Below are 13602 nucleotides of genomic sequence, written 5' to 3' on the forward strand. Positions count from 1 at the left end.
ATTGTTAATTTAAAATTGTGAGTTCACTACAGATGATTAATGCACCTTCACCGGTGAACCGTCTCATCAAAGGATAGTTTGGCAACACCTCTTTGCTCTACTATTTAATGTAGGTAAATCCAGTTTGCTTCCTAAAAAGTGAAGCAGGCTTTAAGTTGTGTTGATGCATCCCGTTCTCTTGCACAAGAAGATTAAAAAAAATAATACGGCCATTAGTAAATTAGTATTTAAATGTTGAAATCTTAAAGGCTTGTCCCCCAAATTTCAGAAGCCCAGTTCTTCTAGTAGCTTTAGTGTTTGCAGATACTGCCTATTGTTTAACAGAAGGGCTGTGGTCCTGAAACAGGTAACTGGTTTTTCCAGGTTCCTTAAAAACAGCTATAATCAGCTACTGGCTGGGAGATATCCTTGAATAATTATCTTAAGAGCCTTCAGTGTTCTACTCAGTATTGGAACATCCAGAATGGCAGCAACTTTTGTGTTTTTCATAAATGTTATATCATTTTTAGAAAAACCTTAACATCATTTTAAAACATGCCTTCAAAAGTACCTTTCTCAAATTATTTTTGGCTCTATTTATTTTTGTATTTCACTAAGCATGATAAAGTAGACAGTTAAATGAAACAAAGCAAAATATCAACAGTCCCTTAAAAGAGAACTCTTATCTTTGATTTAATGTATGTGGTGGAGAGTTTTGTGTCTGTCCTGTTGTATCCCACAATGCTCATTCTTCATTTGAAGTTCAAATTTGTCATAGCAGCTGTTCCCCTCCCTAACCTTCCTACCACCATTGTCTTCGTTGTTTGATCCTTAGTGGCTGATTGACTTAGCTTTTTTCTGGTTCCCTTTCTGTGTTCTCTATCTTGGTTCTAGCCATCCAGTTTGAAAACACTGTTCTGGCCCTAAGGGCTTTTGTGTACTTCCAAAGCTTAATAGTCTCTGACCTTGACTGTTGAGGCTGTTTTGGTAGGGAAGCCTTAAACATTTAAAAAAAAACAAAAACAAAAAAACTCTCGAATAAATGTGTGTTGTTTACATATATACAAATATGTATTCACACACCAGTGCTTTTAAAGGAAAACCAAACATTTTCTTTGTTTTGCCTTGTGCAGGTTTTATTTTTTAAAGTTTGAAAAGAAACCTATCTATATACAGCACAGTAGATAATAATAGCTCATTGCTTATATTGTTTTAGCGAAAGTATTTAATTTTTAAATTATGTGTAATTTATCTAATTTGTATTTATCTATTCATTTGTTTAATGTGTTGTAATTAACACTCTCATTCACCTGACTTACCCCAGAACAGATTAAGCTCTTGAAAACCAAGTTTCTCTTTGCCAAAAATGATGTTTTCTACCAAGAAGCAAATGAAAATGTTAGGATAAGTCCCTCTTGTGTTTATGGAAGATCAGCATGTCTGTCTTTAAGTAGTTTTGAGTCAGGAGTTTGTAGTGTGTCACATCATATTGGTTTATAGGACTTTTTAAAAATGGTGTTAAGAACTTTTAAATCTGACTTAATATTGAAAGGAATCTGTTCACCAGTTTAGGAAAGAGGGGTGGGTTTACATTAAACTGTTTTAAGTTTAAGCCTTTGAAAGACTGCCATCTAGTGGCGTCAAAGGGTACTTTCTGTAGTTGTTTTTACAGGGAAAGCAGTCTGGCTGTGTATTTTGCTTAGGGCATAATTTTGGCCTCTCTACATGTGTAAATACCTCTTTTGGGAAAAACAGGACCGCCTCATAATATTTGCTTGACTATGAATGGGTGACCTTAGAAATAAGGAGTTAATCTGAGGAGTCCTATCCCCAGGGACAAAATCTCTAATAATTTTGAAGGTGGAAAAGCAGCAGCAAGGACTACAGTGGCATTTTAGCTCTGTAAGTCAGATATTAAAAACTTACATCAAAATTATTTTATATGGATGTTTATCATGTTTATTGAGAATTTAAAATATTTACTATTTTCACACTCTGATGGTTACCTGTTGAATTTTAGGAGAACCAGGGTTGCAGTTTGGGTTGTTGTATGCTTAAATTTTAAAGTACAGCTACTCTGTGAATCTAGAAGGTGTAGTAAATTGCTTTGTATAGAGAAGATCGCAGGGGGCTCAGTCCAGCTTCTATAAAAGGGGCTAGAACATTGTCCTAGGAAGCTTTTGTTGCTAATTAGAAGAGGGAAAGAATCAGTTGCTAAATTCCCACATTTCAGTCTTGTAAGCTGGTTAACTGTAGCTGTGGTATGTGGTAGTTAGATCTTGGATAGGAGGAATTTCCAGTTAAGATTCTGGAGGAGAGGGACGCCTGGGTGGCTCAGTCAGTTAAGCATCTGACTTCAGCGCAGGTCATGATCTCACAGTTCATGGGTTCAAGCCCTCGTCAGGCTCTATGCTGACAGCTCAGAGCCTGGAGCCTGCTTTGGATTCTGTGTCTCCCTCTCTCTCTGCCCCTCCCCCAAGTGCGCTCTCTCTCTCTCTCTCTCTCTCTCTCTCTCAAAAATAAACATTAAAAAAAAAGATTCTGGAGGAGAGCTTCTATTATTAGGTCACAAAGACTTAGTCACATCATGGAAATGGACTCCATAAGTTCTACAATAGCACTCCCAAACGGATTCCCTTGAGGTGGTCTGCTGAAAAACGAGTCCATTGAGCAAATTTGGAAAATGTTACATGTTCCTCTCCTGCTTGAGGATGACAAGAGATTATGAACATTAAAGACTCTGAACCGTCCTTCAGTGAAAAAAAGGAAAACCATTTAACTTTAACCCTGCTTTGCCCAAATTAACTATATTTTAAACTTAATATCCTTTGGGAAAAGGCAACTTGGGAAAATACTTTGTCCCAGGTTGCTATAATTAGAGTAGTTAAGAATAGAATTAAGATCTCTTTTCTCATCAGTTGTTGGAGAGAATATGGTTCAAAATCAGAAAAATTTCATTTTAACCTGTGGATAAATGCTGGACTAAACAGAATTGTGTGTGTGTGTGTGTGTGGGATGTGTTTCATAGCACCTTGATCTTCTTAAATCAGGTTGTGGTAACTGTTTGGGAGCAGAATTTATTCTGTGTTGTGTTGAGCTGATAGCTAAAAAACCTTAAACAAGATTACTTGTAAAAGAAAAGGCCTAAGAGACTAGTGGCTAAAGGCCTAAGAGACTAGAGCTTATGGCTCTGTGGGCGGTGAGTTCAAGACATTGATTCTCAATTTCCAAATGTGTAGTCAGTGAACATTTTGTAAATACTTTTATATAGGACATCATATTTGGATCTGATTGCTGTTATCTTTTAAGGTAGGAACCAGATAACATCTTGGATTGAATAGGGAGGTAGGCAAACTATTTGAAGTTGGGTTTTTGTTTTGAACAACAGACTTTTGAGACACTTTTGTAACCTCAAGTGTTTGCGTTCCTTGATATTAGCCAAATATAAGAAGAATATAGGAGCCTAAATTAATCAGAAGTAATGGTATTTCTGTGTCAGGAAATTGGCTGTATGTAGTACAGACAATTCTCCATTTTCTGCAAATAGGGTTCCCGTAATAGTCACATAATTGTGGGCTTGCTTTTTCTTATTCTCTAGCCAGTTTGTACTCAGGGAACATAAACTGGTTTTTTATAGTAGATGAGACATAATTGAGAAAATAATCATAAAAAAAAGTTACAGGTTTTTTGACTGTTTGAATTTGTTGCTTCTAATGTGCAGTATGCGCAGTTAATATAAGCACTGTATCTTCCATTTATAAAGTAGAAAAGCTTAGAATGTGCCTACCATGGACACTGTATCTTTGTCTATTCACTGGTTAAGAATTTAAATCCTGGTAATGGCTGTGAAATCTCAATATCTAAATGCTAAACATCTTCACAGTTTTGTCCGTTTTCGTGTTTAAAGAACTCCACCTTTTCATTCTGGCATTTCTTTACCTGGTCATTCTGTCACTCTGTGGCTTTTTAAATGGGGAATGTAATTTATTTTAATAATTCTCAGAGGCTCTATTAGAAACTCTGGATGAGGGATATGTGCAATGTTAGTAAGTCACACCTATGTTGACCTCAGTTTGTAGCCTCTAAAGTGGGAGGAAAAGACTAAAAGGCCTCTGAGGTACCTTTGAGCTTTAAAGTTCTGTCTCTGCCTTTTTTTTATGTGATTTGTGTTAGTGTTCCCTTTGTATATATTTAGGGGTTTTATAGTGTGAATGTTCTGTATTTGTTCCGTGAATCATTTTAAAGGTAAATACTTGAAAAAAAAAATTAATATAACTGCCCTCTGGAATACAAATGGCAAAAATCATACAGAAAACCAAACATCATATGCACTTAGCATAAGCAAAATATGACTAATTTGAAGTGTTGGAAGTGTTCCAAACATTTTTATAGTGACTTTTAGATCCCCAGACCATATCTATTAACTTATTTAGTACATTACAGTAACCTTGCGAGGTAACCATTTTCCAGATGAGGAAGCAGGACCACAGAGCCCTTCAGAAAGCTTTAATGCCATACATGTATTCAGCGATGATCATGGCTCTGTGTATGCCACCTGCCTCCAGGGGAGACCCGGTGACTCACTGAAACATCTGAGTAGCTGAGTAATAAAGATAAATCAGATAGATTGCTTTTGAGTCTTAGAGTGACATAAAATAGTCTTAATTGAATATTTCTTAGTTTAATTATTTGAACTGGTTGATTGTACTAACTAAATTATCTGAAGTATTTATGATTAGCATATTGATATTTAAAAGTACTTCTGAGTTATTGAGGTGCTTACAAAATACTAGAAAAACTTTTAGGCATGAATCATTTTACTTAGATAATTCTAAGTAGCACAATCTTTTATAAAAAGGAAGACTGGCCCCGGCCCCTAACTTAACTTATCATAGTTTTTGACTGATATCTGAATTGGGCTTCCCTAAATTTCATATACAGGTTGATAATTTTTCATTTTGTATGTGTATTTAGATGATTAACACTATTTTCATAGAGTATGTTTCTATTCACAGACTACCTAATTATGGGCTTGATAGTCTCCCAGATCTTACAGAACTTTAAAATGTAATTTGTTTGGTGAGCTTTCAAAAGATATGTTCCTTAAACAAGTTGCTGGCATCCTTACTAGCTCTTCCACATATAATCGTGATACATTTGATGCCACTGAACAGAAATAGCACGAATAATAGCACTCACAGTCTAGACTGGCTTGCGTTTGAATTGAACTTTTTCAGCCACGACCTGATAAGAATCAGGCTAGGTCTCAAAGTTAGCAAGCAGACTGTGGGCTTTTAGTATCCGTGGGAGCCCGTGTCCGTGTTTACCGCCAGCCTCGTACAGCAGTGCCAGCTTGTGGCCATGACTGTGATGTGACTTTCAGTAATTACCGTTTCTATCGAAAGCAGTTTAGCTCTTAGGGAAGTAGCTTACGATGATTCGGACAAGCAAGGTAGGTAAATTACATTTAAAGTGCAATTAAGGAAACCCTAGAGTAGTGTGTTTTTTCCCAGGACAAAAACTTCAGTATTTGTAGAATATCCTAGCATGGAAATTTTTCTGAACGTAGATAGAATTTTGAGGAGGTTCATACATGTGACTTTTTTGAAGGTTAACTACTGTGTGTTGATTAAAAATTTCAAGAAGGAATAGGAATGTTCTCTTCAAGGAGAACTGCATAGTTAATTTTTTGCTGCTAACGTAAGCATTTATTTTTCACGGCCAAAAATGCCTTTGCAGTTAGTTTTGTTAAAAAGAAAGGCCATTCTTCAAGATCGATGACATTTTCCGGGATGGAAAAAGACCTAGATCCATTGTTGTAAACAAATACACCTTAATTGTGCCTTCTCAAATTAGAGGAATAGTCATAATGAGTCAAAAATTTGAACTATCTTTTTTCTAATTCCTCTCCTCTTTCCTTCCATCTGCCCTTCACAGATGGTTACTTTGCTTTTTTGCCTGTTTGTTTTCAGGCTCCTGTGGCCAGGCCTTCCCCTGTCAGAAGCTGTTCACTGGATGTATTTTTCTATTCCTTTTACATTGCTTTACTTTTTAAGTCACTTTGGCAAAACGTTGGCTGCTTTCTCATGTTTTTAAAATTAATAGCAATCTTTATATTTCAGCCCTTTAACATGTTTGTGAAGGCAAGAAATAGTGCAGAGCAAAGAACAAAAATCTAATTTGGAATCTGATTCTCGGTTTGGTTGTGTTTTCTCATCTACAAAATGTGGACAATAACCTACCTCACAGACGTGTGAGAAACTGAAGGCCCTCACTTAAATACAGGGTTTATCATCCTATTTAAGGTAGGATCCCTTCCTTTTTTTTTTTTTTTTTTTTTTTTAAATAGGTATCTTTGATACTGATGGGATGAGTATCTTGATTTTAGCTAAGTCTTATGTGGTAAGAAAAAATGTTTAAGACCACAGTTATACCAACATACCAAATTATGGTATTTTAAGTGACTTAAAATTTCCTGAAAATATCAAATACTCAAATGTCGAATTTGTCTTTTGTGGCAACATGTATTCAGAACTTCTTAAAATGTTGGCTGAATCTGCCTTAATCTACCAAAACACAGCTTTCTTTCAAGACTGTTCACAAATATGTATGGCTGTATAATGTTTTGTGTGTTTAATGTAAAATTGTTAGAGAACTGTGACCTCTAAGCATAGTAATCTAAAAAACGTTTTAAGAAGAACTCCTGTGTTCTTTGTCATATATGCTGAAATATCATACAGTGGGTTTTAAGTGCAACAAATAAAACTGAAAGTTGATAGCCATTAGGTTATGACCATGACAATCAAGAAAATACAAGATTGCTATTATTCCAAAAAATTTTAAGAGTATCCTGTGTTCATTCTTGCCTAGCCTATCTTTGAAAAAGACAAAAAAAAAAATCCCATTGACTGACACATTGACCTGTTGAAGCACTTGGTAACCTATTAAAAAATCTTTTTAAAACTGTTGAAATTGGGATCATTTTTTACGATTTCGGGAAGAAAAAGAAAAAAGCCCTGACTTTGAGTGCTTTTGTGTTTTAATAACCAGAGATTCAAATTTCAGTTTTGTTTGTTAGGTATTTTTTGTGGGTGTCGAATGATCAGTGAGAAGGCTCTGTCTTCCAGTAACCACGTGGTGAAGCTGTCATCTTGAACTACATGGCACTTCATACTTCTAGGTTCTCCCTGATTCATATTTGCACTGTGCGTATTCACAGGTAACAAACACAAAAGAGAAAAGCAGCCTGATTGCTTATAAGCTTTTTTCACAAGATCAAATTAAAGTCTCTGGTTAATGTGAAAGCTGTTTTTGTTTCTGCTCAGTCATTAAGCTAATATTCTACACATCAGTTAATAGTTAGAAAGCTGTTGAAGGAAAAGATTGCCTGTGATTCCTTGAAGATTTCGTACTACTTTTTGTTGTACATTGTAGTTTCTAACTTTAGCCACTGTATTTTCTATTGATGCCATAACAAATTATTATAAACCAGTGACTTAACACCAGTTTAATATCTTACAGTTCTGTACGTCAGAAGTTTGGTGTTGCTTCTTCAGGTCACACAGGCTGTGACACAAGGTCACAAAAGCACTGGTAGGGTTGGGCTCTGGGGAATCGTCTGTTTCAAGGCTGCTTCAGATTGTTGGCAGAATTTCGGTGCATGCTGCTATGGGATTGAAATCCCATTTCTTGTGTGGCTATTGGCTAGGGATCATTCGCAGCTTCTAGAGGCCACCATCATTCCCTAGCCTGTGGCTCCCTTTAGCTTCAAGGCCCGCCACGGCGGGGTGGGGGGTGGTGGTTCATGCTTGAATCTCTCCTGCCTCTTCTGTCACTACCTTTCTCTGACTGGCTGGCTCTTCTGCTTTCCTCTTCTTATTTTAAGGGCCCCTGTGATGAAAAGTCAACTGGCTAGGGACCTTAATTTTACAGGAATAACACCAGTGCATACAAATCACAGAGGAAAAAAATCTGCTAACCCCAACCATAGGATAGGAAGGGAAAGGACCTCAGTGTAAAAACAACAGAATTTTACACTAAAGGCTTTGTAGGGTAGAAAACGAACAATGTAGATGTGAGCCTATGTACTTAAAATGGTCGCCACTCAAACTTCTCTAAATGCAACTATCTGAAAAATACTGTATGGTAATCTGCTTGAAAAACATGTAAGATTTCAATTTGCCTTCTACAGACTTTAAAGAGATTTGCTTTTATTAGTTAAAATGTTTTTATTTCTTCAATTGCATGGGTAGGGATACTTATTGTAGGAAGTTTGAAGAAGGTGAAAAAAAAATAATCCCTACTCTTTTGTCCCCAAAGAAGCACTTCTTAGGAATTTGTTATTATATATTCATTTTTTTCTCTTCCTATTCTTTCAAAAGTTTTGAAGATGTACAGGAGAGGGCCTGGTCAAGAGAAAGCTCTGTCCTCTTGGAAGAGCAAGCGTTTCAGAGGTTCTCAAAAGGAGGAAGGGAAGGTCTTGTTGGGGCAGGCATACAGGTTGCTGGAGGCCTGGCCCCTACGTGAAGTTGAGTGTGCCAATGTTAGCCTCCTTTAAGGTCAAGTACCTTTGGATGCTGTTGTCTTTATATAAAATTAAAAAGTCCATCTTTCTATTGAAGTTTTATGCTAGGTTAGGGTTTGTAGGAGACAGATGGCATCTGCTTTGATAGCACTGAAGTATTAGTTACAGTGTTGACCTTAATAAACCTCATAGATAAATAATGAGATACTTGGTTTGAATGCTGTGATTTAAAGAATGGGAGAAATGTGGCTGAAATTAGTGAAATAGATACATAACATTAATTATGGATAGAAGCAGTTATTCTTCCTAAAAACATATTCCATATCAATAAATAGTAATTAGGTGGTAGTTTATATTTTAAAAACAGAAAATATTCAATTTACCTAGAACATCCCAGCCATTCTTTCAAGTCTTAAGATTTGAATGTCAAAACCATATTTTTGTTTCTAACATCTTCCACCTACAGAAAACACCAGGTATCAAAATAATATGTACACAGTATTGCACATTAAGGATTTTAGGACACATTTATATTATTGTATTAATACGACAGCCTGATAACACTGTGAAGTAGACAGGTTGAGTGTTATCAGCCTTTTTAAAATTTATTTCTGAGAGCGTGTGAGCCAGGGAGGGGCAGAGAGGGAGACAGAGTAGCCCTGTTTTACTGAGGAAAGTGAGGCTCAGAGCTGAGCCACTGAATCAGAACAAGTGACTGTGTGATGAGGTGGCAAGATGGGTACATGATTTCTGACTCTTCTGCACAGGATTGTTGGAGGAGAGGTCTCTGCTCAGCCTCTCTCTCACTCACTCACCTCCTTGTCCACAGGCCATACGTAGCCTATCTTCTACAATGCCCACGGCAATAGGTCTTTTCCCTGGAGTGTGTGAGAGGGCTGTGCTGGCCTCTCATGGAGTAGCTGTAATTCAGGGGGATCCAAGCAGCAATGTATTCCCAGTCTATGGATGGAGCCCTTTATTTCTGCTGTGTTATTCCTTATCTCTGTGTTAAGGGTCTCACTGATACCTTCCAGTCTTCTCTCAAGTCCCGTGAGTATGCTTATGATCATTGCTTCATCAGGCATGTGACTTGTATCTATTTTGGTTAGGTTTCCAGCTGTGGCTCGTCTTGGTTCTTTCATTTGGGAAAAATTCTTGCGACATCTCCTGGTCTTCAGCCTAATAGCTATGTGAAGAAGGGGGCCTCTCGTGCCCTTCCAGGAGGGTCACTGCTGTGTACTGTGTGTGCCCGGGCTGCTTTATCCTTCAGGCCAGTAGTCTGCAGAGGCTCTTTGCCTGTTGCGGGCAGTGTCCCAGGCCAGAATGTGGTGTGTTTAAACTAAATCTTCTGCCACTGGAACCGAGGCCACACAAAACTCCCAGGTTGGAATGGGCTGGAGATGTGGTGTCGCCAGGGGTTTGGGCCCGGCTCCTGGGGGAGGGAGCTGGCCGCACGGCCTGAAGCAAGCTGACTGGGAAAGTAGTTCTTCTAGAACACGGGGAGGTGGGGCTCGGTGTTGTCAGCAAGTGAGGTAGTGAGTGTGGCACTGTGCTAATTCCTGCAGGTGGCCCTACCCACTGTAGCGACCGCAATCCATTTGTGTCTGGCCCTTCCCACCTTCTTTGATGTGGCCTCTTCTCCACCTTTAGTTGGGGAGTTTGTTCTGCCAGTCTTCAGATTGATTTCTGGGGTATTTAGGATGATTTGATAGTTACCCAGTTGCATTCATGGGAGGAGGTAAGCCTAGAGTATTCCTGCCCTGCCGCCACATTCCCCTTTCCTCTAATGGATACTTTTTATGCTTGGCCTTTGTTGGTGAGTGCCATTTGGAACATGAGAAAGAAGATAAAAGAACCTAGAAGCTTAAAAAAATAGTTTCACAGTATAAAGAATTAGGTCATGAGACAAATTCCATTACACCCTTGAAGACTAGACTCAGCCTGTCTAAACAATTGAGCAGAATTGTTCTGTTGTTCAGGGCTGAAGAACCCGCTTAAAACAGCTGTATGCCTATGTACAATTTATCTCATGGACAGGCAGTGCACATCACGTAAAAACAAAGAAAGTGGAACTGTAAATAACATTAATTCTATTTGAATAGGTATTTAGGCATAGAATTATTTTTCTTACTTGGATGACAGGATGTTTTAAACTGACAGCATATCTATATAAAATTGTGTTAATTTAGGCTCTTTCTTTAGGAATAAATTGCTTTTTAGCATTCTGTTCCCAAAGGAAGCCAATATTGAATAGCATTTGTCTGATTGTGGTTTTCTGATAAAGCAGAAGGACACTTTTACCTTGATTTTTTTTTTTTCTAAAGACTGAGCCATAATTACATTCAAGATTATACCTTAAATCTGAGTATTTAAAAGACCTTGGTTACATTATTTATTTTTCAGAATTACATGCAATTTAAATGCACAACATCTTCTAGAAATTATAAACACTCGTATACTAATATTAGAAGCAAACTAACCATCTGCACAACTGCCTAGGTGCCATAAGGCATGATTTCTAACTTTGGCTATGGCTCATTAAATAAGTGCTCAAATGCTAACGCACACAGTTTCACATTCTCTTGAGCCAGCAGTGAAATAGATACTGAAATAGACATTGAAAGATAACCATTTAGGAGTAAAACCAACATCTAAATATGGAGGATTTGTTTTTCTCTTCTCCAGTTCCACAGATCCCACCATCCCAATTGACCTGTGAACTGAAACAGGTGAGGCAGAACTAAGGTCTCAGATTAGTCCTTCCTAGTGGAGCCCCTGCCCCTGGAGCTTCATCTTCCTAAGGCGACCAACCTTGATGCCTGAGAAAACAGAAAGGTAGAGGCCCGTGGAGTAGTGAGTGGTAGATTTCTTACCCAGTTTGCAAGAGACTATTATTGCGTTTCCTGTTATCAGACTTCTATACAGAGCATAAAAATACCAAAGTAATCCTTACAACTTTTCTGGAATTTAAATAAATTGGGTAGTCTTTCCTTGAGACTGACCTACACAACACTGTCTTATATTTAGGATTCATGATTTGTAGTATAAAATCAAACCACTTACTTGAAATCTAGATGTTCAAGTAGTACATATCCATCTATAGAAACAAAAATCACTATGACTAGTCTCAGAGGTAGAAAATGCTTTCAGATTTTTCTTAAACAGTGACTGAAATTTTATGGGTGATAAGCCAGTAACTTACATTTGCCTTCAGAATTGCGACAAATCACTAGATTTTCTTCAGTGGTGTCAATGACTTGCAGTTCTTCTCCAGGGGTTATTGGCAAATCAAACATTCCATTTCTTGAATTCCTGGAACATGCCACTGCTGTGTTGATGACAGTAATCTCTTTATCATACTGAAACAAGAAATTACTAGTCAGACTATGTGTGCATAGTTTTTATTCTAACAAAATTGATGGAGGACATAAGAGTAAAATGCCACCATCTCACATTTAATTTGGTATAATCATATTTTCAAAGTATTTTCATCCCTCTTATCTAATTGTACTAGAATAAATTTTGGTGGATGAGAGCTCTCTAACATGGGTGTAAAGAAATAGGTATGTTAACCATTCCAGTAATAAAGTGACCCCCAAACTCAGGAATGGAGAAGTTTAAAAAATAAGAGGGGAAGAGAAAAACCTGTGTAGCGCTTTAGAGTTTATAATGTTCTTACATACCTAGCTTTGCTAGGTGGCACTCTTTCTACCCTTCCTCTCTGGGCTTATGTATAAAGTAGTAGGAATGGGGGCTAATTCCCACTCTCCTTCTGTGGTCAAAAGACAGGCGTTTGTGAAACAAACGGAGGAGGAATTCAATGTCTGACCTTAAGGTGTGTGATAAACTAGCCAGCCTATACATTTATAGGTGCATCACCTTCTAATGCATTGAAATCTGGTGACTCAGACATCTGCTTCACCAAATTAGAGTGGCTGGACAGCTCCCTCTGCTCAGGACAGTCTGTTTATACCTAATATCTCTACACATACTTACCTCCCACTCTCAGAAATGTAAATTTGGATGATAAATGATGGGATCTGATTCACAAGATAGATTTTGCTTTTGTCCAACAAAGTAATAGTTTCCTCCCTGGTTTCTAGGCCATTGTTCACTATGAATACAGTGATTTCTTAACATGAAAATCTGATCAGGTCACTTTCCTTTCTGTCAAGTGCTAAAGATTCTTCATTACTTGCACACTAAGATCCACATTTCTCAGCTTGATATTCAGGGTCCTTTGCAGACTGTCATTTCTCATGCTTCCATTTCTGCCCTGTTAATGAAGCCACATCAAGCTATAGGATGATCCTGAATATACCATGTACCTTTTATATTTCCAGGCCGTTGCTCATGGGGTTTTCATACTGCAGTATCTTTTTCTCTTAACATGGAGACTTTCACGACTGCCATGTGTAATTTGGTTTAATTGCACCACTTTGTGTGTACTTAATAAACATACTGTCTTATAAAATGGAAGACAGTTTTATTCATCCTTTGTACCCTCAGTCTATAGTACCAATGAGGCACTAATCTTACATGATTTTAGCTGAATACAAATGACTGAAATGGCATAGTTTTTCTAATGATATAAGAAAACCCACCACAGGTAATAAAGAATAGAATCATACACACGGGACAATGGGAATTTCTGTCCCATATGAGACAGTCACAAATATAGTTAGAAAAGTACTAGACCGAATGTAGGGTCTTTCCAAAAATTGTTACTTGCTAGAAACAATCGTTTTTCACCTAAACTACTAACATCACAGTTGCAGTAAATAATTTCACAGCAGTTTCTAGATATAATAACTCTAATCAGCTTTGGTACACAGCAGGAGTTACTGGGGCACCTGGGTGGCTCAGTCAGTTGAGCATCCCAACTCTTGATTTTGCTTCACCTCATGGGATTGAGCCCTGGGTCAGGCTCCACACTGAGGGTGAAGTCTGCTCAAGACTCTCTCTTCCCCACTCTGCCCCTCTTTCCCACTTGCGCACACTCTATTAAAAAAGCAGGAGTTATGAATGATTATGAGGGAGTCATGTATATTCCCTTTTTTATCCAGTCCAAAAACATTTTTGGACATTTATAAAGGTAA

The 13602-nt window shown here is 37.7% G+C and overlaps 1 protein-coding gene and 1 long non-coding RNA gene across 2 annotated transcripts in view; one reads left to right on the forward strand and one right to left on the reverse strand.

Moving 5' to 3' along the window:
* Positions 1 to 75: 75 nt before the first annotated feature.
* Positions 76 to 6942, forward strand: LOC128313877 (uncharacterized). The gene is made up of 2 exons (XR_008294914.1): positions 76 to 5282; positions 5313 to 6942. It is a non-coding gene; the product is annotated as an uncharacterized LOC128313877 (long non-coding RNA).
* Positions 6943 to 10114: 3172 nt separating this feature from the next.
* The window catches only part of FYB2 (FYN binding protein 2), a 125732-nt gene continuing 122244 nt past the window's right edge, over positions 10115 to 13602 (reverse strand). The window contains 3 exon segments of the mRNA XM_027059078.2: positions 10115 to 11322; positions 11567 to 11600; positions 11706 to 11862. Coding sequence (XP_026914879.2) covers positions 11301 to 11322; positions 11567 to 11600; positions 11706 to 11862 — 213 coding nt within the window. The 3' untranslated portion in view covers positions 10115 to 11300.

This window comes from Acinonyx jubatus, chromosome C1 (genome assembly GCF_027475565.1).
Source record: "Acinonyx jubatus isolate Ajub_Pintada_27869175 chromosome C1, VMU_Ajub_asm_v1.0, whole genome shotgun sequence".
In the NCBI taxonomy this organism is placed as follows: domain Eukaryota; kingdom Metazoa; phylum Chordata; class Mammalia; order Carnivora; family Felidae; genus Acinonyx; species Acinonyx jubatus.